General features: G+C 21.8%; 8 protein-coding genes across 8 annotated transcripts; 4 read left to right on the plus strand and 4 right to left on the minus strand. All coding sequences in view use genetic code 6, as the record gives it.

Moving 5' to 3' along the window:
• Window positions 1-569: 569 nt before the first annotated feature.
• TTHERM_00807930 (AMP-binding enzyme family protein) lies at window positions 570-2,977 on the minus strand (the record flags this gene model as incomplete). Its single annotated transcript, XM_001011994.2, has 3 exons — window positions 570-736; window positions 809-1,044; window positions 1,269-2,977. The coding sequence occupies 3 exons, from the start codon at window positions 2,975-2,977 to the stop codon at window positions 570-572; spliced, it is 2,112 nt and encodes a 703-aa protein (XP_001011994.2).
• A 1,590-nt stretch (window positions 2,978-4,567) lies between these two features.
• Window positions 4,568-5,128, plus strand: TTHERM_000807931 (hypothetical protein; the record flags this gene model as incomplete). Its single annotated transcript, XM_012796548.1, has 1 exon — window positions 4,568-5,128. The coding sequence occupies one exon, from the start codon at window positions 4,568-4,570 to the stop codon at window positions 5,126-5,128; it is 561 nt and encodes a 186-aa protein (XP_012652002.1).
• Window positions 5,129-6,634: 1,506 nt separating this feature from the next.
• Window positions 6,635-11,780, minus strand: TTHERM_00807950 (cyclic nucleotide-binding domain protein; the record flags this gene model as incomplete). The annotated part of the gene is made up of 5 exons (XM_001011996.2): window positions 6,635-8,317; window positions 8,881-8,968; window positions 9,036-9,483; window positions 9,681-10,179; window positions 10,575-11,780. 5 exons carry the CDS (start codon window positions 11,778-11,780, stop codon window positions 6,635-6,637), a joined length of 3,924 nt encoding a protein of 1,307 aa, XP_001011996.2.
• A 1,082-nt stretch (window positions 11,781-12,862) lies between these two features.
• TTHERM_00807960 (kinase domain protein) lies at window positions 12,863-15,465 on the minus strand. Its single transcript, XM_001011997.2, has 13 exons — window positions 15,383-15,465; window positions 15,268-15,317; window positions 15,120-15,203; window positions 14,639-14,719; window positions 14,492-14,587; window positions 14,277-14,366; window positions 14,111-14,203; window positions 13,916-14,008; window positions 13,709-13,798; window positions 13,568-13,657; window positions 13,333-13,422; window positions 13,193-13,282; window positions 12,863-13,135 (listed from the first exon to the last, which is right to left on the minus strand). Exons 1-13 carry the CDS (start codon window positions 15,404-15,406, stop codon window positions 13,048-13,050), a joined length of 1,059 nt encoding a protein of 352 aa, XP_001011997.2. The 5' UTR covers window positions 15,407-15,465; the 3' UTR covers window positions 12,863-13,047.
• Window positions 15,466-17,729: 2,264 nt separating this feature from the next.
• Window positions 17,730-20,140, plus strand: TTHERM_00807980 (transporter, monovalent cation:proton antiporter-2 (CPA2) family protein; the record flags this gene model as incomplete). The annotated part of the gene is made up of 2 exons (XM_001011999.1): window positions 17,730-18,284; window positions 18,935-20,140. 2 exons carry the CDS (start codon window positions 17,730-17,732, stop codon window positions 20,138-20,140), a joined length of 1,761 nt encoding a protein of 586 aa, XP_001011999.1.
• A 169-nt stretch (window positions 20,141-20,309) lies between these two features.
• TTHERM_000807998 (hypothetical protein) lies at window positions 20,310-21,019 on the minus strand (the record flags this gene model as incomplete). The annotated part of the gene is made up of 3 exons (XM_012796549.1): window positions 20,310-20,526; window positions 20,798-20,809; window positions 20,943-21,019. The coding sequence occupies 3 exons, from the start codon at window positions 21,017-21,019 to the stop codon at window positions 20,310-20,312; spliced, it is 306 nt and encodes a 101-aa protein (XP_012652003.1).
• A 62-nt stretch (window positions 21,020-21,081) lies between these two features.
• TTHERM_000807999 (transmembrane protein, putative) lies at window positions 21,082-22,536 on the plus strand (the record flags this gene model as incomplete). The annotated part of the gene is made up of 1 exon (XM_012796550.1): window positions 21,082-22,536. One exon carries the CDS (start codon window positions 21,082-21,084, stop codon window positions 22,534-22,536), a length of 1,455 nt encoding a protein of 484 aa, XP_012652004.1.
• A 1,546-nt stretch (window positions 22,537-24,082) lies between these two features.
• TTHERM_00808000 (hypothetical protein) lies at window positions 24,083-25,163 on the plus strand (the record flags this gene model as incomplete). Its single annotated transcript, XM_001012001.2, has 4 exons — window positions 24,083-24,285; window positions 24,394-24,643; window positions 24,704-24,863; window positions 24,988-25,163. The coding sequence occupies 4 exons, from the start codon at window positions 24,083-24,085 to the stop codon at window positions 25,161-25,163; spliced, it is 789 nt and encodes a 262-aa protein (XP_001012001.2).
• Between the last annotated feature and the right edge of the window lie 27 nt (window positions 25,164-25,190).

Consider the following 25,190-nt stretch of genomic DNA (forward strand, 5'->3'; position numbering starts at 1 on the left):
AGTTATTTATTATAAATAAATAATTTATCCTTAAATAAATTCAATTTTATAAAAAAGATAACATTATCTTATATCATTATTAACAAACATATAAAAATAAACTTAAAAAGCAATTATAAGATAAATTAATTGATGTATATTAATTAATATATGAAATCAAATACTATTATTTATATTTTTTTTTAAATTTAATTGCTGAAAAAAGATGATTAGATAATTTGAGGAGGGGACTTTTTAAAAAAATAAAAAAAAACAAATTATTCACAATATTAAATTTTCTATTTTATTTTAGAGATATTTTGATTAAACTATTTTTTTTTTACCTAAATGAATAAATTGTTTTTTTATTTATTTTTAATAAAAAATCAATACATACATCCATTCTCTATTAGAAATAATTAGAAAATAAATATTTAGTTAGATATTAACTTAATTAATTGTATTATTTAGAAAAAATTATATTTATTAAAACTTTAAATTTTCTAATTGAATTTTACAAACAAAAAGATAATAAATATATACATATATTATTAATTAATTTGTTTATAAGAAGAAGGATAAAAATTAGCTCAAACTAGATTTAAAGATGAATATATTCTTTAATCTATTTCACTCATACTACTTTTATCTTAACATCTGATTATGAATTTGTTGATTTGATTTAGTTCTTATTCCTTGGATTTTTACATAAAGTATTAACTCTCTAAGTAATTTAGTCCATTTATATTTCCTTTTGCTTTATAACAACAAAAAAATATTAAAATATTTATTTTGCTTAATAAAATTTTATTTATATTAATTAAATTACTGAAATTAAAACTTAATGTAGAATTCTTGGAAGAAGAACAATTTGGTGAGAATCCAGTTATTTTAAGGGTCGCTAGTTAATCACTAGTAAATAAAATCATGATCGCTTTCTTTAAAAATATTATATCTTAATAGAGCTACAAGATATCCACACTCTAGTTTACTTACTCTTCTATTTATCTTTTTTCCTAAACATTTAATCCAATAGATTATAAGTGATTTTGATATTTCCAAATCCTATTTATATTTATTATTAATAGATTAAAATTTATTTCAATATTTATTATACAAATCAAAATTAATTAAGAAATAGATGATATGTATGATTACTATTCAATATCCCCACAAATTATTTAATTTAAAAAAAATATTTTAAAAAGCTAAAATTATTTTAGGAGGTTATTTATTTATTTAATTTGATAATGAAGAATAAATAAATAAATAAATAAATAAAATATTACTTAAAGCCAAAAATGATTTTTTGTATTTTTGTAAGTAAGTGCTTATTAAAAAAAGAATTATATTTGATAGTTTGTTATTCTGCAATACTATTTTTCAAGACAAAGTCATAGGTAGATTATTCTTTTTTAATACTAAGAGGTGAACTATTTATTTATTTTTGATTTTGATAAGTCAACGAATTATTCTTTTTTTGTTAATTTATTTTAGCAAATGGCAGGCTGAGATTTGGAGAGTCATCTTTTAAATTAGATAAATTAGTAATTTAACTATTTTAATCTTATTTTTTACAAAGATTTCCTTTTTAAACGAGACTTGTCCTTTGTGTTTTATTTGAATAACTCTTTTTAATCTTGAGTTGTTCAGTACCTTACCAATGAACTTCTTTAGTTGCATCATAAAAGCTATTTAAATCGTTTCTCAGCTTAGTGCTTTTTGTAGCTGACTGAAAATTGTCAATAAAAGTGCTTTGAAAGCAAGGAACAAGGATAGATTAGGCGTTGTCAGTTTCTTGCATTTATTATTGTTGCTCAGGTATTTCTTCTATATCTACTTCTTCTAATTCTTTGCCTTTTGTTTGTATCTAATTGCATGTTGGAGAGTCCTTTCCAGAATCTTAGTCTTTACATAGTAATTTATTTATTTTTAATATATTTTCATATGTACCTTAATGAAAATTCTGTAAATAAAGAAGAAAAAAGTCTTCTTTAATCAGTTTCTATGCAAAATATTTTGCTACAACTCCAATCAGCATAAGAAGGGCTAAGGTACTATTGCAAACAGCTAATATTTCAGGAAATGTATGAAATTGAATTTGAAAATAAGTAACTATTTCATCCATTTAGATAGAAGCTTGCAAAATATTGGCTGAATCTGTCATATTTTTAAAGGTTTAATAATCAAACACTTAAGTTACAAGTTCATAATTTAAAGGAGAAGTAAACGTAGATTCTTGTTGAATTAGCGATCCTTGCTGTATTTTTGTTTTTTATTATTGTGTTTTCAATTTACTGTAAATAAATTAACCTGAATAAGTGTTTATATTAATCTTTCTGAAGTTAGTTTGAACCATTTATGAGCTTGTATTGAACTAAGAAGTAAATAATTTTAAATGGAAATTCCCACTTAGATTATTAATAACTTAATCTATTTCTTCTGGACTAGCACAATTATCAGGAATGGTTGTCTTTGCAGAGTCTGTGTCTTGGCATCTATACAATAGAATATCAATTCTTGAAAGAATGTTAGATAAAGAGTTCAACGTCAAGGTGTAGTTCTATAACTGTGTAAAATCTAAGCACTTAAATCCCTACAATTGAGGATTTGTACAATCAGTGATGTTTAATTGAATCAGATTAACACTAGTGTTTCCTATATACTCAAAAAATGGCAAGTATACTAAATAGGTTTTATTTTATTCTTTTTCTAGTACATCAATACCTTAATTAACTTTATGCTCAAACCTAAATCCAACTAAATCGTTATGCAGGTCTACACTGATTTCATTATTAGTAACAAAACTCTAAGCAATAAATTTAGGATCAATTGAATTAGAGAAATATAAAATTAGATTATAAATGAAATAGGCTACCGTAGCTAAAAATATGGCAGTTGAGAGCAATCCTCCTATTTTGGTTCTTTTTCTTTGCTACTAATTGCCTATATTAAACTAAAAAGGCGATGACAAAAAGTCTAAATTTTCAAAAACCATATCAATCAATCAAACAATATCAATTAGTAATTTTTGATTCTACTTTGTTTTTTAACATTAATTAATTTATAGTAAAAGTATTAATCCAATCTAATTTAGGAGTAAACAAATAAATCAATAACTGGAAGCCTATTTCTGCGTGCATGTAATATATAATTAATTATAGTAAAAGCAAAAAATAAAAGAACTAACAATGAAAAGTTCACTTTATTATTAATAAAAACTAAATAATTTAAAAATAAAAATTTCATTCATTTTTAAACTATTTCTTTGATATTTTTCCATAAATTTTTACATATCACAAAAATAAATATGATCCTTTTAAAAATAAACATTAACAAATAACACAAATTCACTCAAACTTTGATATTAATCATATATAAAACATAAATATATTATATGCTTTATCAGAAGAATGTTTTATAATAAACAAAACAAAACACAACACAACACAACACAACACACCGCAACTAACTTAAATTTGTACTGTTTTTCTGTTATTTTATATTAATTAATATAATTAATTTAAATTTTTGCTTAACTCGATTAATATCCATAATTTTTAATTTTTGTTTGAAATAATTGTTTATTTATTTACCTTTCATTTTTATTATTATCATATTTTAATCTGAATTCTTGCATTTTGTTGCCATTAAATTTTTTGGCTTATTTTTAAATTTTAGAAATAATTAATTCATATATTAAATGTGTAGAATTAATAAAAATGTAATACATTTTTTATTATTAATCATGATTTATTAGCTAGAAGATTTAGATTTTTTTATTTATTTTATGAGTAAACTAATATTCCAAACAAATTTAAGGAATAATATTTATTTATTTATTTTAATTTTTATGAAGGGTATTCTTAAATGGCAATGCGCTAAACATGTAACACTAATTAATTTTTCATAATTAATATTCTTGAAGTTATTTATTTTAAACATTACTTAATATTTAAAATTATAATTGGAGAAAGAGATCAATCTCAAAACAACCATCCATTAATTTTTGAATGGAAAATGTAATAAAATATTTTATTAATGGTCACCTTCCTTCCTATCTCCATTATTAAAATAAGAAACATTATTTTTGAAAGTTTGTAAATATGTATGTAACCTAGAAAAGTGTTTTGCCAATAAATTACTCAAAACTTTCAAATTAAAATATTTATGTTTCAAAATAATAATTTCATATTGAATTTAAAAAAATTAATTTAATTTTTAAAATGGAAAATTATAATAAAAAAACAAAAAAATTATTTTAAACTAATCTCTAAAAAAATCGTAAAACAAAAACACATGAAATTGGTATAGATAAATTTATGATATTATTAGAATCACCAAAGCTCGAATTGATATACTTTTTTAATCTATTTAATGAAGATTTAAGAATTTGAGTAATACATTTGAATTGCTAAGAAATGAGGTTCATTTAATTTTATAGAACTCCAATCTTTGATGGAGTTAATATTATCGCCAAATTTCCACCTACAGACTTTTTCATTCAAGCAAACTTGCAATTTAATTTGATGATTACATTGATAGTCATTATTGATCTATATTCCTCTATCCACCTTTAAATTCATTGATGAAGAATTGTAAACCAATGGAATATGACTGCTGTAGTTACAAGTATATACAGTATTTATAATTGACAAAGGACATATTCCAATATATACTGTGTGCTCAGGTTTAGCTCTATAAGTCTCAAGCAAAATTTCATACCTTTCATCTTTAAGTAGATTTAAGTCCAAGTAATATTAGCAATTTTGGTCTTTCAAATTTATCATTTCTAGTTCGTTTTACTTATTCAACTCAACAGATAAGTCACCATTGCAAACTTAATACTCAGATTTTTTAATCATTTCCAAAGAAATCTTTTGAGAACCTAGAATTATTTTTAAATCATCAAACTTGTCTTTCATCTCTTGAGGAATGCTATATTTAAACTACTCAGAGCTTTCAACAAATTTCTAGAGATTTTTTGGAAAGGACATTACAATATCTTATTAGCTATTTATCTCACTTTGGTAAGCTTAAGCATACTTAAAGACTTCCTCTTCAAACTTTTTATTCTCTGACTAAAACTTTGAAATTAGACCTGTTATCTCTTCCTCCAATTTATTTCTGTCTTTTTCGCTCTTAGTGAGACACTCTTTCAAATCAGATTAAAATTAGTGCTATAAATAGAGGGCTTTTAGATTTTTGTTTTAATCTTCAAGCTTTTTCAAACTGGCAGCCATCTTGACTATTTAATTATCTATATATTAATTAATCTCCTTTTTGAAATTAATTAAAGTTTCTTAGAAGAAGTGAGAAATGGCACTTTCATGATTGGTACTGAATATGATACTGAATAGCTCTTTGTTCTAAGGATTCTCAAACCTAAGCCATTTATTTATGAACTAGTAATTAGAGCTGTTAAAAACCTCCTTAATTTATAAAACATTCTAACTTGGATACTACTGCTCGAAAACACATTCATAGCAAAAGAGCTTCTGTTTGCACAGAGGATCAATGTTTATTAGCTCCAAAAACTTGTTTTCATGGACTGGACAAACTATATTAGTGATTTACTCTAGTTTATTCTGACTACTTTTTGAACTCATTTTTTATTTTTTTTGCTGTGTTTTATGCTTTGTTTTTTATAGCAGATAATATCTTAAATTCTACTTAGCAAAAGGTTATCAAATATAGTTGAAATCCTAAATATATATAGAGAGAAAACAAATAAAATCTGATTAAATAGTTAATCTATTCTATATTATTGTAGAAAGATAATTTGTCTAGATTAATAATCTTAAATAAATAAATAAACAGAATATTCTTAAATAATAAACAATCACCACCAACCATTAGAAAGAATTTTAAAGAAATAAATAACAAATTAATAATAAAATCAGCATTAGCTTTTAAAGGTTTGTATGGATTTATTTTAAATCAATAATTTATTTATTTTAAACAAAAAATATATTATTTTAAAAATATTAATTAGTAAGTAAAGCTTCTACTTAAAAAAGTTTTAAATTTTACAAAAATCATTAAAAGAATAGATGGAAGAAATAAAGATAATAGTATTTTTTTAATTTATTAAATATTATTAAACAAATTTTAGATAGATTGTCCTTTTATGATATGATTTACTTAGTAAAAATTATTCGTTTGTTCTCAGTAAACAAACAATTAAATATTTCTTTTATGATATTTAATTTTTTATTTGCAATGCAAATACATATTTATTTGATTTTTAATAAACACTTTTTAATATAAAATTTTTTAAAAAAACTAAAAAAAAGTTTCTAAATAGGTTAAAATTACTTTTCAAAAAAATTGTTAAAAAACATAAATATATTAATTTTATAATTTTTGAAAATTATCTTTTTTTTAATTAATTTGACAATTTTTTTAAATATATTTCTATTTTTTTTTCTAATTAGACTTTAAAAAAAATTGTTTTGTCTTTCAGTTAAACCAAACCATTCACTGAATAATAATCAGAACTAAATATTTTTTCAAAAGAAAAGCAACATAAATTAGTTTTGATATAAATTTTTTAATTCAAAAGAGTTTTTTTTTGGAGAGCACTTTTACAAAGATTCATCCATCCATATATATTAACTAATTATGTTTTTTTTACTTAAAATTTTTATTAAGCTCAGCTTTGATTTTTGTAGACTGGAAATTTTAAATCGGGAAAAATTAAACTTTAAACATATTTTTTATTGGTTTGATAGAATTCTTCCTCTTCTTCTTGGTTTGTTATTTTAAAAGTAAATTTTTTATTGTTTTTTTAGTTTTCTAAAGAAGTTCTTTGAGGAGATATGATAAATCTCTTTATAGATTCAGAGGCCTTTTAGAAAGAAGCTATCTTATGGTTTTTTATTTTAGGTTCTAAATAATTTTCGATACTTTACGAAGAAGAAGCTGTTCTCAACTAAGCACTTATTTACAAAACTCTTTCATCAGCTTCTGAAAGTTTTAGTATTTTAGACTTTATTTCTTTATTTGAATTCAATGATTTATAGGATTGAATAGTGAAACTATCTTCTGCGAAGAATTTTTTATTAGCATTATTGTTGTTATTACTATTAGCGTTTTTTGCTGTACTAGCTTGAACATTATAAATGGGACTTAGGATTATTGGACTATTATACTTAAAAATATCTTAAGTAGAAGTTCCCATATTTATTTATTCTTACATTAACTAGCTTTTGTTTTTCTTTTGAGATACTTTATTAATAACTTTAGTGATACTTTTTTTAGATAAAGGCGAGAGCAAAGCATGTAGTTAGTCTAGTTTTTTTTAAATAAGATTTTCACTTTCTCTTTTTTTATCTGTTGAATGGCTTTTAATCAGTTTATTTGAATTAACAGTATTTGCAGGTAGATTATATTACTTAATTATAAGAGGGTTAGATTCATCGTTATCTTTGTTATCAATTTTTATTTTCAGCATGTTGAGTAAGTGCTATTTATTAAAGTCAGATTTATTTTCTTTTGAATTTTTACAATCAGTTTTATCATTTTAAATTTCTTATAAAACATTCTAGTTTTAACTTTGCTAACTAGAAAAACATCCTTTTTAATAAAAATTATTCTAAAAAGATTAATTTCTGTTATTAGAAGATATTTCTTTTTAGTGAAATGATTTAGATTCTCTATAAATATTATCTTACTTTTCAATTTATATCGAGCTCTATTTTTTTTCATATAAAGATTGTGCTCTAATCTTTGAATTCTAAAAAAGATTTTGCTCTTTTCTACTTTACTAGCTTTTTAAGATATTATCATCACTTTCTTTATTAAATAACTATCTATCGATCAATCTATTTTTTTTAACTTTCTGGACTTATTAATTCATTATGTATAAAGAACTTTATCTTTATCTACCGGTTAAGTTTTAGTTTACCTGTTAATTAGAATCTTGCTATTCTTGAACTCTTTCTGTTTAAAAATTGAAACTGCTACGAATAACCAATTTTTCTTGGGCTTCATCTTGTAAATTCAGTTTCGGAGATAAATTTTAATTAGAAAATAAACTTTTTGGAGTGGAATATTCAATATTTGCTGCTTTTTTTTTGGATTAGTCGATTAATTCAGCTTCTAAATTTAACTAATATGATGATTTTATGTGCAAAGGAGTAAGTACTTTATAATTTATTTCTCCATTTTTAGCTTTGTTATGAAATGAAGATATTTATGATTAATCATAAGAATTAGGATTTAACCCTAACTGATCTTATTCAGCATGGTTATTACTAGGAATGAGATTACTACTATTGCATCTAAATTTTATGCTCTTTGATTAACTATGATCTTCAATACTCATTTTTCTAGTCTAATTAATTAATTATTAATTTAATTTTATAAAATCTGATAGCTTATTCTAATTTCAATAATGTTAATCAAAACAAAAAAATATAATTTAAAATTATTTCTTAAGAAAAAGAAAATAAAAACTAAAAAAAATTAATTCTTTTCATATTTAATAACTAAAATTTATTTAATTTAATTCATGCTATCTACATTATCTAATAAATATTGATGCATAGTAGAACTTATTAATATTTCTGAATCATCATTATTTTGATTAGAGAAAATATTCATTTATTTTGAGATAATTTGAATTTTTAGACAAATAGTAAAAATAATTCGCTTTCATTTAATTTTAAACAAATCATAAGAATATTTATAAAGAGAATTAATATACTCTATTGACAAGATATTAATAATTGATTGTCATGATATTGAAAAGATTATAGCAAATTATTAATGTAATTTAATATCAATCAAATACTAAAAATTTATTAGTGTGCTAAAAATAAAAAAATTATTATTATTGGTTTAAATATTTTATTTAGTTGAATAAATTTGAATTTATTTAAGTTTTAATAATCTTACCATTTACGATTGTTAAATTTTCTTTTTAAGCTTTTCTTCTTCAAAAATGTGAATGCTTTCTTTGAGAGAAGGCAAAAATTGATTTGACCTTTTATTAATTTTGAGTAAAGAATATTGCAAAATTAATTATATAGAATATTTTGAAAAAAAATTACTTTAATTTTGAAAAAGAAGGCACTGTCTAAATGTAATTTAAGCAATTTTCAAAATTGTTAATTTGCATTGGTCTAGAAATTTTCTGATAATAAGTTTCAGCTTATTCTTGTTTTCCTAATTGACCTTCTAGCATTTTTTAGATTTTTTGTTTAGCTCTTTGATAGTCTGAATCATCACCTAAAATCATTCTTTTATTTTTGCTTGGATCTATTTCTAAACTTAGTTTTTAATCTTTTAATTGAAGGTGTTCTTAGTTTTCTAGTTAAGTGCGTTTATCTTACTCTATTTTGAGCTAGTAATTTAATGATTTCTAAACAATTTACTCCTTAATTATTCTTTGCACATCTTAAGGCAATTATGATTAAACAGGCTTTTAACGCAAGTTTTCCTATTTAAAAGACTGTATTTCCTACAATTTCTCTAAGCATCTCTATTTTCTTTATTCTCCTATTAAATATTTGTTTAATAAACATTTAAACATCAAAAATATTCTAAATTGTTTTATTAAAAAAAATATGAATTCCTTTTCCTAAATTTAATAATTTATTTTTATCAAAAAAATATAAAATATTCCATTAAAAATAAATATTTTAAATAGCATATTTACAGATATTATATATTATTTATGTAAACAAATAAATTACCTAGTTATTTAACATTTTGTAAAATGAGAGGAGAATCTAGCTCATTAAGTAGTTAGAGTTCAATTTCAAATAATATGGTTTCACTAGATGAGCTCTGAGCAGTTAATTATCTTTTTTATTGATCAAAAATATCTTCATGACCAAAAAAATCTCCTGGATTAATATTCAAAACACATAAGTCCTTAGTTTAAGTGTATTTCCTAACTTTATTTTACATCTATTTCTCAAGTCTATTTGAAAAGTTAAGAATATCATACCCTGTAACTTACTTAATCATTTCAACACCTCCTTTATACACAAAATAAAATTTAGATGCTTTATCATCATTTCTTTTGTAGATTATTTCATTCCTCTTAAATGACACTTCCTTAAATAAAAATGGAGAGCTCTCAATTCTGTCTACATTTTTTTAAGGAAACTAAAGAAATAACCTCATGCATTTAAGTAAAAACTCTCTTTTCTCATATTCTCTCTTAAAGTATTTGCTATATAAAGATCCCTATTTTATTAAATTAATGTACTAATTAGTTATTTAAAAATGTAATAAATAGTGCTTTGAATTCTTTCTTATAGTACCTTAATTAAATATCTTTTAAATGGGTTTTTAAAATTTTTTTATTTATTCCAAATTTTTTCTTATTAAAAAAATATTAATAACTATTTGTGAGATTCAAATGATCTAAAATTTAACAATTTATGGTGTATTTATTATTTGAGTTCAGTAGTACTAATTAAATTGAAGGAAAGAGTAAAAAAAATGGAAGAATCTAAAATTGAATAGGCGAATATTTAATATTTCTAAAAAGCTATTAAAATAAAATTGATTTTATTTGAAAGCTTATTTTTTAAAATTCTCAAATAATTAATTAAAAATAAAATATTTTAAAATATTACGTGTATTTTAGCTAAAACACAATTATTCATAGCTATTACTGAGGCAGTTCTGTTTTTTTTTATTGCTAATGCAGTGTGACCAAACACATCTCCTGGTTTTAATACTCTTGCTCTTCTAAATCTGCATTTTTACTACTCTTAATTGAAATATTTTTGAGAGTTATTTGAAGATTATTTCAAAAAATCTTCATGATTTTTGTTAAAATATAATTATCTTTATTTATAAAGCATTTCTAATTTATTCTTTGCTTCTTGCTTTGCTTGATGCATGTGGTTTGTAGCTTACATTTTATTGAGTAGCTTCTCATTTAATACAATGTTATAATTAATATCAATTTCTTATTAAACATCATGATCACTTTTTGGCACGTAAACAGCCATATATCCATCTAACAAGATGTAGAGATAGTCTGATGGATCATTAATATGAAATAAAAAATTATTTTACTACACATTTTAACCTTGCAATATTTAGCAAACACTTAAAATTTCTTCCTTTTTATATCCATCGCTAGTTAAAATCTGTTAAAAGTATGGAATTTCTACTAATAACCTAGTCATCTTTTCTATTTATTATTTATTGCCTGCATAATCATTGTTATCTAATAAATATTTGATTTCATTTAATAGATCCTACTTCTATACTTATTCTTCGCTTAGCTAATAGCATTCTATTTCTTTCTGAACCTCTGCATTTTATTAATTTTAACTTTAATCTCCCTCTTAATTTTTTTTATCATCATCGTGAATATCTGTATTTTTAGAGTTTCCTTGAGCAACTTCGTTTAAGCTTATTTAAGTTAATTCAGAGATGATGCTTTTATTCTACTTCTTAATGTCCTACTCTAATTTCTCACTACTACTGAAATCATTCTCGAGCTCATCTTCAGGGATAAAGCAATTGACACTATAGAGCTATTACTTTAAATTTTATTTGTTCAATTCAAAATATTACTAATTTTATAAAATTTCTATAAGCTTCTACTAATCAGTATCTTCATTTTAAATGCTTTCTAAATCAATAGATGAATCCTTTTGGCCTTTTCTAACTTAAAAATTGATCGAATTAAAGCATTAATCTTCTATATTTATTTCTTCTCTATCCGAGTTTTGACTTATATTTATTATGTTTTGATTCTCAATCGAAGTATTCGATGCTTAACTACTTTCATCTTATTCACTTAATTAATTTGATAGCTAGTTCATTTCCTATAAAAATTAATCTTGTCTTAGAATGTAAATTTAATTAATTACTTACTTTCAAAGTATAATACCTTTTTAATATATTAATTTAATTTTTGATTATTTATTTATTTGATATCAGTTTTCTTAAAAAAATTGTTAAGATTTAAATTAAATACCATAGCAAAAATCAAAATAATTAAGATTTTTAAATAAAGAATTTTAAATATAAGATATAAATATATATATATCCATCCTACCTATCTATTTTTTAATCAAGAACTCTGTGTTCCTCAAATAGTAGTAAAACGAACAACTAAATTAGATTCATGTTATTTCTTAAATAATATTTTACTAATTCTAATAAAATTTCTATTTTTTGTTTATTCTTTTTAAGAAATTTAAAAATAAACAAGCATAAAAATTAGATATACAGTAGCAATCAAATCAAATATTTAATTTCTAAGTATTAGAAACCACCACAAATAACTGAAAATTAAAAAATTATCTCAAGTTAATTATTTAAAATAACAGTAATGTAAATAAATAATTTATAAAATATTTATTACTGGTATTTATTTGGTAAAAGAGTTCAATAAATTAAAAAAAAAATTAAATTGTTATTTTATATATCTCTTTAATATTTTTCTTATTTATAAATCCATATATTATTCTTATTGTTTATCTATTTAAAATTTAAGATTTTTTGATTAATTCAATTAACTGACTAATGAATGAACAAGAATGACCTCTTTTTTAAATTTAGTGCTTTTGTTTAAAATATTATTTTTATTTGATTAATTTCTATTTTATTTTTAGCCTTTTCAAAAAATTTTAATAAAATAAGAAATAAAAATTTATTTTGCATATTATTAGAAATAAAGGTTTATTTATCTCTATCAAATCAAAATTTATTTTATATTTTATTAGAAATAAAGGTTTGTTTATCTCTATCAAATAAAAATATAAAATTATTAAAAATGAAAAAATTAATTTAATAAATTAATTTTCAAAAATTCAAAAATGAAAATTTAATTTGAAGAAACAAAATAAATAGCATAAATAATAATGAACAAAAAAAGTATCAAGCATATTTAATTAAACAATTTATTAATTTTTAGGATATTTATTGATTGATTGATTGATTTATAATTTTTACAATGATAAAAATAAATTACAATTATTATTTTTTAAGTAGAATTTACAATCAATCACATACATGTATTATTTAAAATACATTGCAAATGTATGAATTATTTGTTCTCATTTATTATAAATTTTGATTCATAGTTCATAAAATCGAAATTAAATAAGGAATATGCTTGAGTTTATTGTAAAAATCTTTGGCTTCTTTCTTAATTGCAAAGTCCCCATTTCCACTATTTATTTTAAAGAATAATATTCTATACAATTTAAAATTACATTTATAAAATTACAGTATACAAATTTTGATCAAATTTAACTGAGTGCATTCCCTCAATCTATTACTAATTTCAAGCATTCCTTTATTATCAATTTCACAAGACCTGCAAAAAAATATGAAGATAAATTAAAAAAATTATTATTAAATTATTACATAATGCTGAGATACAAATATTTTAAGCTGATCAAGCTATTTAATTTAGAAGTAAGATGATGAGCACCTAAATTTCTAAATTTATTCCAACTGTTAAAATATATTTAGAAAATTTATTTAAAATATACTTCTTAACTTAATTAATATTTCAAAAAAAAATATTAAAAATGAAATAAAGATCTTTCTTTTCTAATTTTTATGTTGTTGAGATAAGATTAATTAATTAATTAATTACCCAAAGTCAAGCTCTAATTAAGTCAAATTAAGACATTTTGATAAGCTATGAACAAACTATGACAAACCAATTGACTTTATTTAGTTAAATCTATTTTAATTGATAAATTAATTCTTTTTCTACAAGTTAAAAATTAATTACTTTAAGTCTATGGAAAGCGATTTAAGGTTGCTACACTTTGAAAAAGCTATTCCTAACTCAGCTAAAATATCATCATTTATAAATGTGAATCTAATTTTTTATTATAAACAAATTCATATGTATAAAATCTATCTATCTGTCTATCAAATACAATTATTTTATAAATAAATAGATTTATCTGCTAATAAAATATATTTGTTTAATTACTCTAAATTGAAAGTTATATTTGTAAGATTAATTCCACCTTGATAAATTCCTTAGGCTAAATGAGTAAAACATTATCGCGAAATGTTATTATCCCTTTTTTAATTTAAATTAAACAATTTCAAATTAAAATGAATCTAAATTATTTTAATGATGTGAAAGAAGCGCTTGAATAAATTAAAAATATAGAAATCTTACCATAAGCTAACATTGAGTCTTTAGAGATTAGTTAAAGATCCAATCAAAGTACCTAAGTCATGTATATTTTGTTCATTTAAACTCAATTATTTTCTTTATTAAAAATGAGTCAATTAATTAATTAATACATGATTGTAAAAATAAAATAAAAATAAATAAATATTACCTCAAGTTTAATTTTAAACTAACTAACATATGACATTATTTCAAATCATCAAATAAATTTTTAAGGTTTTGAGGTTAAAGTTCACTAAAACTTTATTTTTTATAAATAAATAAATTAATAATTTAATAAATAAATAAATAAATAAATGAATTTATGGAACAATAATTTATTGATTGAGATTAATAAGATATACATATATATTATAATTATTTTACCTAATATTAAAATCTAAATCAGTTAAATTTGAAAATTTTCTAAAGCAGGTTTCAATTTTGTCTTGAGAATAGTCTTAGGAGCTTAGAAATAAATAACTAATTAAAATTTAATTAATTATCGATGTAAAAATTAAGTAAATTAGTTACGTAGAATCTAAATATACTCTCAGCTACTTTATCTATGACATTTTTTATAATATTTTATCTAGTATAATCATTTATTTAATGCTTTTAAATGTTAATAAAAATAAACATTTAATTAATTAATTAATTAATTAATTAATAATTATTTAAGAAGAAAAAATAATGATTGAATTTTTAATTTTACTCTTTATTTAAATTTTAAGTAATTTAATTAATTAATTAAAAATAATGTAAAAACAATGAATGTGCTATTCAAAATAACTAATAACAATAATTCAAAACCCTCTTCAAAAAAATTGATTTTATAACTTAAAAAAAAAATTAATTAAAATAAACAATTTATTATATAAATAAAAACTGATCTATTAAAAAAATTTATTTCATAAGAAAAATATATAAATATTCAATCACAATTCCTTTCTTTTTATTTTATTTTTGTGTCCTGAAAGAAAGAAAGAAAGAAATAAATAAATAACTTAGATACTTTGAAATCAATTCCAAAGAGTTTAGGTTGATGAATTATGCTAGCTTTGATACTAGAATATCTATTTACTCATCTTTAAGTTCACTTTTAATTATATTTTATAGATAAATTAGTATTTATTGAAGTGGGTAGATAGATAGATAATTACTCTAAGTTAATACTTAATGATTCTTCATCTGTTATTTTTCTCTTAATGATCTATTTTTATGAAAAAATAAAATATTCTTCAATAAAATTTTTATAAAATTTATTTTAAAATTTACTTATTTTATATTTAGTGTTTTCATTTGAATATGATTTTTTTCAAGATATTTTTCAATTAATTTAAAAATGAAGTTTCTTAAACTTTCTTTTACATTAAAATTTATGAATGTTATTAATTTACTCTTTAATTTTAATATCTTAAAATAAACAATTTTTTTATTTTTAATACTGATTGATTATTTAATTTATATTAAATTAAATTATATTTTTTTTATAATAAATTGAATTATTTATTATTTTATTAATTTTTTTAAGACAAATTTATTGAATAATTTATCTTATATTAATTTTTAATAAATCTTTTATTATTTTTTGATGATAAAAGTTTTACTTTTTCTTATAACAAAACAAAAAAGGTGTAAAATATTTTTTATAAATTTTTAATTTTCAATTATCATCCATCCATCCATTCATCCATTCATTCATTCATTCATTCATTCATTCATTCATTCATTCATTCATTCATTCATTCATATTATTTTGATTAGTTTTCAAACAAATAATCAATATCAATTAAAATCATGAGATGAGGAATTTTTTACAAATAACTAAGTTTTAATGCATTCATTCATTTTTTAAAATTCTTTTGAATTTAATGAATATTAATTAATTTCTAACTAATTTGATTTGATTAAATTTAATTTATTTTTTATCAATTCAGAGAGTTGTAATGCATGGATCAAATTATTAATTTTTATGGGCGTTATTGGAATTTCTATAACCCCATATTTATTTTAATATTTAATTTGAAAACAATTTAAATTTGAGTTTAAGCAGTAAGAGAATTTTGTGTTTGTTATAGCAGAATAAAAATAGATAGATATTTATTTGTTGAGTAAGTTTCTTAAGTAAATCAACTTTTTAAAAATATGATTCTCAATTAGAAAAAAAAGTAAAGCCCTTAGAGATAAAAAGTTAAGCATATTGCTTTTATTTAATTTAATTGAAATTAATTTTTTTTGAATTATAATTAAAATTGTACTTTTTTTAGAATTATTTATTCTTTTCTTATTTAATTTTTTAGTTTCACCAAATAAATACAAATTAAATTACAGATAATTATTTACTTATTTTAAGTTATTAGAGCTAAATATATCTAATAAAAATTAGAGACAATTTTCAAATTTAATCAAAAGAAAAAATATCCATTTATAAATTGTTTTTATTTAATCTGTAAGCGAGACAAAACAATATAAATAGAAAAATCCACATAAAATTATTTTATTAAGCACAATAATACAAATAAATTGTAATTTCTTCAAATCTATGCTAAGCATATGGCAGTAATATTTACTTACAAAACACTAATTCAAATTCTATTAAAAATAATTATGCTTAAAGTATTAATATAATTAATTATTTATTCACTAAAATAAAGCTAAAATTAATTAAAGATATTTTTAGTATATTTTTAGCAATTTTTTTACTTAAAATTCAAAATAAAATAAAATAATTAAAAATGTGATATCTAATTGAATTACTCTTAAATATCACAGATACTAACTATAACACGATAATTAAATTAAAGAAATTTTTACTTTTCTGTGTTAGTTTTTTTGAGTTATTTATTTAAATTACTTGCTAAATCTTTATATTTTTTTTACTTTTTCATAAGCAACATATTGGAAATTAAAAAATGTAAATTATAAATTATGAATGAGAGTCATTTATGTGGCACATATGAATTATGATGCAACTTATTAAGATTAAGAGAGGAAAGATATGATTTCTGATACAGAATTTGATATTAAAAAAATTTAATTTAATTATATCTAGCTAAAAGTATGTTTCTTTTGTATAGTACTTTTTCAAATAAAACACAAGAGTATATCACCGTTAATTAGCCTGTAAACAAAGATTTTTCTTTCTAAAAGTATAAATCAAGGGAGTAGGAGATAGTAGAGTATGGAGATTTTTAAAGATAGTAGTTTTTAGGTTGTAAAATGGGTACAAAAATACAAATTTATAGGATACAATTAAAATAAATAAATAATTGGTTTACTATTAATAGAACTATATTTTAAAGTTACTTTCTTAACAGTCGATATTAATGCAAAATTGAGTTAATTTTTAATATATTAGAGCAGAAATATGTAAAATGAGGAGTTTATGATCAAATGACCAAATCACAAGGAAAAATTAATTACAAATTATTATTATTATTTGATAAGTTTTGATTAGAAATTAATTCAATAGAAAAATTAATTTGTATCTATCGATTTACTTACAACAAAAATCAGTAGGAATAAATAAACTAAATAGTTAATAAATTAGTTAAAGAGTTAGATAGATAGAGATATTTATAAACACATTTAGATTAAATAGTAAAAGTATAGGTAGGTTAGAATGAGTTTCCTAGATGATAATTATGGATACAGCTTGGTAGTAGTTGTTTTGCTTATATCTTATGTCTCTTTCTAGGCCATTATTGAGCATAAAAAGATACACTTGATCCACGAAACTGGATTTGGTATGCTAATAGGTCTGATAATTGGTGTTTTTTTCAAATTCTTTTCAAATAAAATATCATTCTCAGGAGAGAGCTTCTTTGAGATTATATTGCCTCCAATCATTTTTGCAGCTGGTTATAACCTAAAAAAGAAGAAATTCTTTGAAAATTTCTTCTACATTACCTTATTCGCTGTAATAGGTACTTTAATCAACTTTTTTATTACTCTCTTTATCACCAAGGGATTCGAAGAAGCTGGTATGATTGTAGATCTGGAAAATCAAAAGGTTGATCTTAACAACAAAGACCTATTATATTTTAGTGCCACTATGTGTGCATCTGATGCAATTGCAGCTTTAACTCTCATTAATAGTACAATTTACCCCAAGCTATTTAGTATTGTCTTTGGCGAAGGTTTGCTTAATGATGCTGTAGCCATTATCTTATTCAAAGTATAACAACACTCTTTTCTTTTTTTTAAGTCAACCCCCTTTGTTAACAAGAAATTAGATTTAGGCCCCCTTTTTAAACATCCCAAAAATATAAAAAATGGTATTGATTATTAAATCCATCAACCCATCAGTCAATCATTATTTCATCGCGCAATAATTTAAATGTGATGCAAAAAAATAATAAAATGAGCAGATTTTAAATAATTATTTTGTTTAATTTCCTAATTCAATAATTTCATATTGATAAAACTACAAGCATTAGCAAGTATCTTAATAGAATTAAAATAGTCCATTTTAAGAAATAAGCAAATAAAAATTTAGTTCATCAATAAAAGCAAATTTACCGCTTTGAAGATCTTGAAGAAATTAAAATAATATTAAATTTTTGAATTAAGCTAAATAATCTTTAGTAAGATTAAATGAATAACAAAAATAAATAAATCTGTATGAATTAATTAATAATTGATTATTATGAAAATCATTATCAAAAGCAAATATCAATTAAAATTATCCAATGAATTTAATGAAATTGAACTTTTTTTGCAATTTATTAAAATTGTAAATTGACCAAAAAAATAAAAATATAAATAATTAATTTATCTATTTTTACTTCGGCTTTAATTAATTTTATTCTATTAATTTTAATAAAGTCTGTAGAATCAATTGTTGGATCTAATGGCTCAGTAAAGTTAGATTCAGGAATTATCTTGGAGCTTTTTGGTAGCTTTTTGAAAAACTGCTTGCTATCTGTTTTAATTGGTATTTTAATGGCTATTATTGCCACACTGATGACTAAGAAGTTCCGTTTTTTGGTTTCTGATCCTATTAAGGAGAATATTTTTTTGCTTTTGATAGGATATGGAACATATTGTTTGGCTGAGTTAGTAGATGTTTCAAGTGTAATTGCCCTTTTGACTTCTGGTATTTTAATGAGTCACTACATGAGATACAATATGTCGGAATATGGCAGAATCTCCACAGCCATAACAGTGAGCACTCTTTCTTAAATCGCTGAAAGTTTCCTTTTCATTTATTTGGGCATTTCTGCCTGGACTTACATGAGTGATGTCAACAAAGTTTCAGTTACATTCATTGCTATCAGTTTCCTTATTACATGCATCGCTCGTATTGGATGTATATTTATCACTTCTGGTATTGCTTATTTATTCAAGAAAAAAACATGGAGTGTAAACATTTATGAGTTGCTTATTATTTGGTTTTCTGGACTAATTCGTGGTGCCGTTGCTTTTGCTCTTATTATTACAGTAGAAAAGGAACTTAATCCTATTGTTATAAGCACTATTTTGTTTATTGTCTTCTTCACTACAGTAGTACTAGGAGCTTTTATGCCATTCTACATCAAGTTTTTTATTAAGAAAATGAGTTCTTCAGAGAAGATCAAAATAAGAGAATAACTTTTGAGTGAAAGTAAAAGCAGAAAGAAGAAAGAAAAAAACAAAAAGCCCAGCTTAATAAAGAAATTAGATGAGGAGGTACTAAAACCCTTATTTATTTATGACTATTACAATAGAAAGTTAGACATTCAAATCGAAAAGTAAAAGCAAAAAGAAGATCAAGAATTGCAAATCACTTAAAATCAAGTGTCCTAAGATGAAATTTTAAATCAATCCTTCGATCCTGGCAATAACCCAGTTCTTTCAGATATTAGATTTTTGTAGAATCAAAAAGGATCTTAAATTTAAAATGTAGTTCTTGACTTTAATAAGAAGGGAAATAACTCATCAAAATCATATCAAGATAATATAGAAAACGAAGAAGATCATGATAGTCCTTAAAATTAATCTAAGTCAATAAATTCAAGTTTTGAAAATGTCAAAAACGATAAAAATCAATGAGATATTTTAATTTATTTATACGATAATAATTTATCAAAAAAAATATAATTTATTTCAGATAATATTTATTTTGTTAAATTCATTCTTTCATTTATTTTTATATTGTATTTTAAAAATATTGTAATATCCTTCTTAAGTAAGTAAGTAAGTTAGTAAATCAGTTTATAACTCATTCTTAAAAATTAAAATAATCAAATGAATCAAAATAACTTGCAATGACTTACTTACACTATTATCTCTGAATTCCCTATATTGCTCTTTTATCATATTTAAAATCTTTTACCTTCTCTTCATCAATTTCTTAAACCTTCCTTACCTTTTTATTTTTTTATATTATTTATTTGGCCTAAAATGTCTATCTATTTGACAGGGTGAATTATTTGTTACTATTATTGATTTTTTAACCAAAGAATATTTAGTTATAATACTAATGATTTTAATAATAAAATTAATTCTATTTTAAAGATGAGCAGTATATTTTCTTTCAAACTTTTGTAAGCAAAAAACAAAATAAAATAGATGGATAGATTTTTGTAGCCAGCATTAAGAAAAAAAATTGTAAAATTAGTTATTTTGTAATAAATTAAAAAAAAAAAAGCAATTTATTATGTTTAAATTTAATAATTTCAATAGTACTAAAGAATAATTTAGGATTACCTCTACTTCATTCTAAATATTAAAAAAAAAAATATATATAATTATTAATATATTTAAACATTATTAATTATTTAAAAATACATATTAACTATTAAAAATGATGAGTTTTTTTCAAAAAAATATAAAATTATTAACATTATGCTACATTATTATTGAGAAACTAGCTCTAGTTATTTAATTATTTTACTATTTCTCTTTCTTCAAGGTAACTAAATTAAGCATTTCTCATTTTATTTAATGTAATATATTTAAAAAATTAGTCTGCGCAATATTGGATAATAGCAATGGTAACTGTTTTAATTATCTTCAACAGATTTGAAGCTTTGAAGAAAGACACTATTGGATTTCCTTTAATAAGGTTAATGACGTTTACTGAGGATATTCACTTTTATTGCAATAGTTTTAAGCTAAGGAGTTAAGTAAAGTACTCCCTGTTAGATGAAAGAGCAATATAATTTTACTAGTTTATTTAACAAAGTAGTGGTTGCTCCTTAATTTATACTAAATTTTTAGTATTTTTTATTACTGCAAAAATTAATAGAGAAGGCTGGCTTTTATTAATCTAAAATATATTTGATATTATTATCCTTATCTCGCTATCAGTAAATATTTTTGTTAATACTCTTAATAAGTACTTCGATTTCTCTAGGGTTTTTTAAGATTAGTTAGATTTGTAATTCAACAAAAAAGAATTTGGTATTTAATTCTTACTCTCTTGTCTCAATTTTGTTGTTTTTATGTAGATGATCAAGCAGAATTGTAAAATAGACTGGTTTTCTTTTTTTTACATTTTTGTCCTAATCCAAATCATTATATCATGCAGATATCATTTAAAAGAACGTCTCAGCACATTTACTTAAAATCCACTCATCGAAAAATTTGTGTATCATTTTGATATAGATGGGTAGATTTTTATAAATGATCATAAATCAGTTGGGTATGTTGTCTTATTAAAAACAGGCAAGCATTCATTAATATAAAAAACAGTACTACTGCTGTGCTATGCGATAATGTTAAAAGACACTAAGAAAATTTCTTATTTATAATGGTCTATTCTTATACTTGGTGTAACTGCAGCATTGATTTCATTAATTAGAGTATTAATTTAGGAATCAAAAAAATATTAAGAGGTGTAACAATCTGAGGGTATTTTTGAAATAGATTGCTTATCTTAATTAAATGAATCAAACGAAATCTTTGAAAATTATATTTAATAGAAAATTAATCCACAATTCTATAAAATCTACTTTTACGTTCAACTAGAGCCACAAAATGAAAGTGAAATAATACATTGTTTGTTTAACTAATTTAAAGGAGCCTAAATTATCTCTAAGTCATTTTCGAGATAATACATCGCAGGAAAAGAGAATTTAGTTATCATAAGAATGGACAGTATCTATAATACTTCACAGATTTAAGAAGATATTCTTTCGCTTCAACAAAAACAATAATAATAATTAAAGAAAAAAATATCAATAGTATAAATCAATAAAACAGATCATAGCTTCATCTAATTTGAATAACTATTTAGAAACCAAGGATAAGACAATTAAATTATTTTGTTACAAACTGAGTCGAAGTAAAGATTATTTTAAAATAATTAACAATAAAAATACGACGAACTCATATGTAAATTATATTAAGTTTTTATGCAATCAATTGCATATTAAGAAAATATCTCCCCTCTATTAACTTACAATCCTTAATTTATATTTTTTGACCTATTTGATAATAACTGAAAAGCTTATTTTAATCACAAAAAGAATAATATTTACTTTTATTCTTTGAGCTTACATAATATTTAAATTTATTATTAGTTTCGAAAACAAACTGTCTTTCCTTTAAATGATTTAACTTCTATCATTATATTAATTATAAAAGAATTATTTTATTTTGTATCTTCATATAATAACATTTGTATAAACTTTATTTTAAATAAATAAGTAAAAACTACATAAGAATGCTTATTCAATTTGAATAGTAAATGATCAAATAATTAATCAGTATTTCATTTGTTTGCTACTTTTTTTACCATCACAAAATATCTCTGTAAATTAGTGTAATACCTATTTTTTTATTTTTTGTTTACCTCTTCTTTTTTGAATATTTTTTTCCAAAAAGAAAGAAAATATTCCTGTTATAAAATAATGAATCTTAATTCTTAAAAACTCAACAAACATAACTTTGCAATTATTAATCCTACTTTCATCCTAATTTATTTTAAAAAAAGCATATAAACTTAGCAAAATTCAAATTGGATCTTAACTCATATTCAGAAATTTTATTTTATAATATTTCTTCTAGTTAGATTAAAGAACAAACGATAAGTAAGTTAAATATCATTAATTTGTTTAAATCAAAAAATCAACAGCATGAAAAGTGGTGTAACTTTCAATAGAAATTAATGAAGCTTTTTATACAGTTAAATAAATAGTTGATATTTTAATAAACTAATCCCCAATTAAATAGCTTAGGTTTTTTAGCTGAATTAAATAAATAACTATTAAAAAATTAGATATTTTTATAGCAAAATTAAAAGATTTTTTCTTTTCTAAAAAAGGCGGATAAGAAAATTTAATTTTAATTACAGCATATCTTTTATAGTAATTAATTTTCTTTTATTACTTTAAAACACTTTTCATTTTAAAAATATTTATTTTAAAAGAAGAGAACATCAGTAACTAAAAGATTCACATATTTTTTAATATTTTTACATTTTTTTGATTAGCTTTTCATTTTTTGTTATTATTTATTTTTAAGCCTTTTTTAAAATCCTCTGAAATTTATAACGAAGATATTTTACTTAAAGCATATAAAATAAAATTTTATATTTGAAATAAATTATATTGATAATTACAAATATAAAAAATTTTACTAAATAAGATAAATTAAACTAAATAAATAATAAGTATTAAAATTATCTTAACCAATTTTTATTAGTAAAGTAACAAAAAATGATTGAAGCATCCTCTAATACAAAAAATATTTGAAATGCTTAGGGTTAATGGAAAAGGAAATATACTATATAATAATTCTTAAAATTTTATAAACAAACAAATAAACATAAAATATCTAATGAGCAATCAAGAAGCTTATTAATAATTCTAATTATTTGTATTTGAAATAATAGATAAAATGATAATATTTCAACCATCTATTTTTAATTGAGCTAATAATGTCTCAATACTTTTTTTGAGTTCCTTGTCTAAAATTTAATTTTGTTAATTTCAATATATCGATATTTCATCTATCATATTTATTTAGATAACAAATAAATAATAAAAAATGATAGTATGTTTAATACAAAATATATCTTCGCTCAAATTTAAATTGACTAACATTGTGATTGATTTTGTTGTCGGCCATACTAAGGTGAAAACACCGGATCCCATTCGAACTCCGAAGTTAAGCGCCTTAAGGCTGGGTTAGTACTAAGGTGGGGGACCGCTTGGGAAGTCCCAGTGTCGACAACCTTTTTTTAATTAAAAGTAAAAAGTTTATTTTTTTTAAAAGATGAAAAAAGTAAATGTAAAAGAAAATATTATAAAATATTATTGAAAAATAGAATATTTTTGGAAAAATAATTATAAAATTAGCTCATCTAATTTCAATTAAAAACTTCATATATAAGAGCGCATTTAGAAGTATATATTTTGCTGTCGGCCATACTAAGGTGAAAACACCGGATCCCATTCGAACTCCGAAGTTAAGCGCCTTAAGGCTGGGTTAGTACTAAGGTGGGGGACCGCTTGGGAAGTCCCAGTGTCGACAGCCTTTTTTTTATTTTTAAATTAAAAATATAAATAAATAAGATAATATTATAAAAATACTATGTCAATTATTTTTGTAAAAAATAAAAAAAATTGAAAATATTTTAAATCCTAAAAAATAATTCATATATAAGAGCGCATTTTGAAGTATAAATTTTGCTGTCGGCCATACTAAGGTGAAAACACCGGATCCCATTCGAACTCCGAAGTTAAGCGCCTTAAGGCTGGGTTAGTACTAAGGTGGGGGACCGCTTGGGAAGTCCCAGTGTCGACAGCCTTTTTATTTTTTTTGTCAAGTAAAGATTAAAAATCAAAACTTAATTGATGGATGAAAGTGAATTATTTATTTTTTAATTATTTTTATTATAAACAAAAAATAAAAATATTTTAAATCCTAAAAATAAATAATTCATATATAAGAGCGCATTTAGAAGTATAAATTTTGCTGTCGGCCATACTAAGGTGAAAACACCGGATCCCATTCGAACTCCGAAGTTAAGCGCCTTAAGGCTGGGTTAGTACTAAGGTGGGGGACCGCTTGGGAAGTCCCAGTGTCGACAGCCTTTTTGTTTTTTTAATAAATAATACCTAGTTGAATAAATGAATAAATTGACTGACTATTT

The sequence above is a fragment of the Tetrahymena thermophila genome, assembly GCF_000189635.1.
Source record: "Tetrahymena thermophila SB210 genomic scaffold scf_8254718, whole genome shotgun sequence".
Lineage (NCBI taxonomy): Eukaryota > Ciliophora > Oligohymenophorea > Hymenostomatida > Tetrahymenidae > Tetrahymena > Tetrahymena thermophila.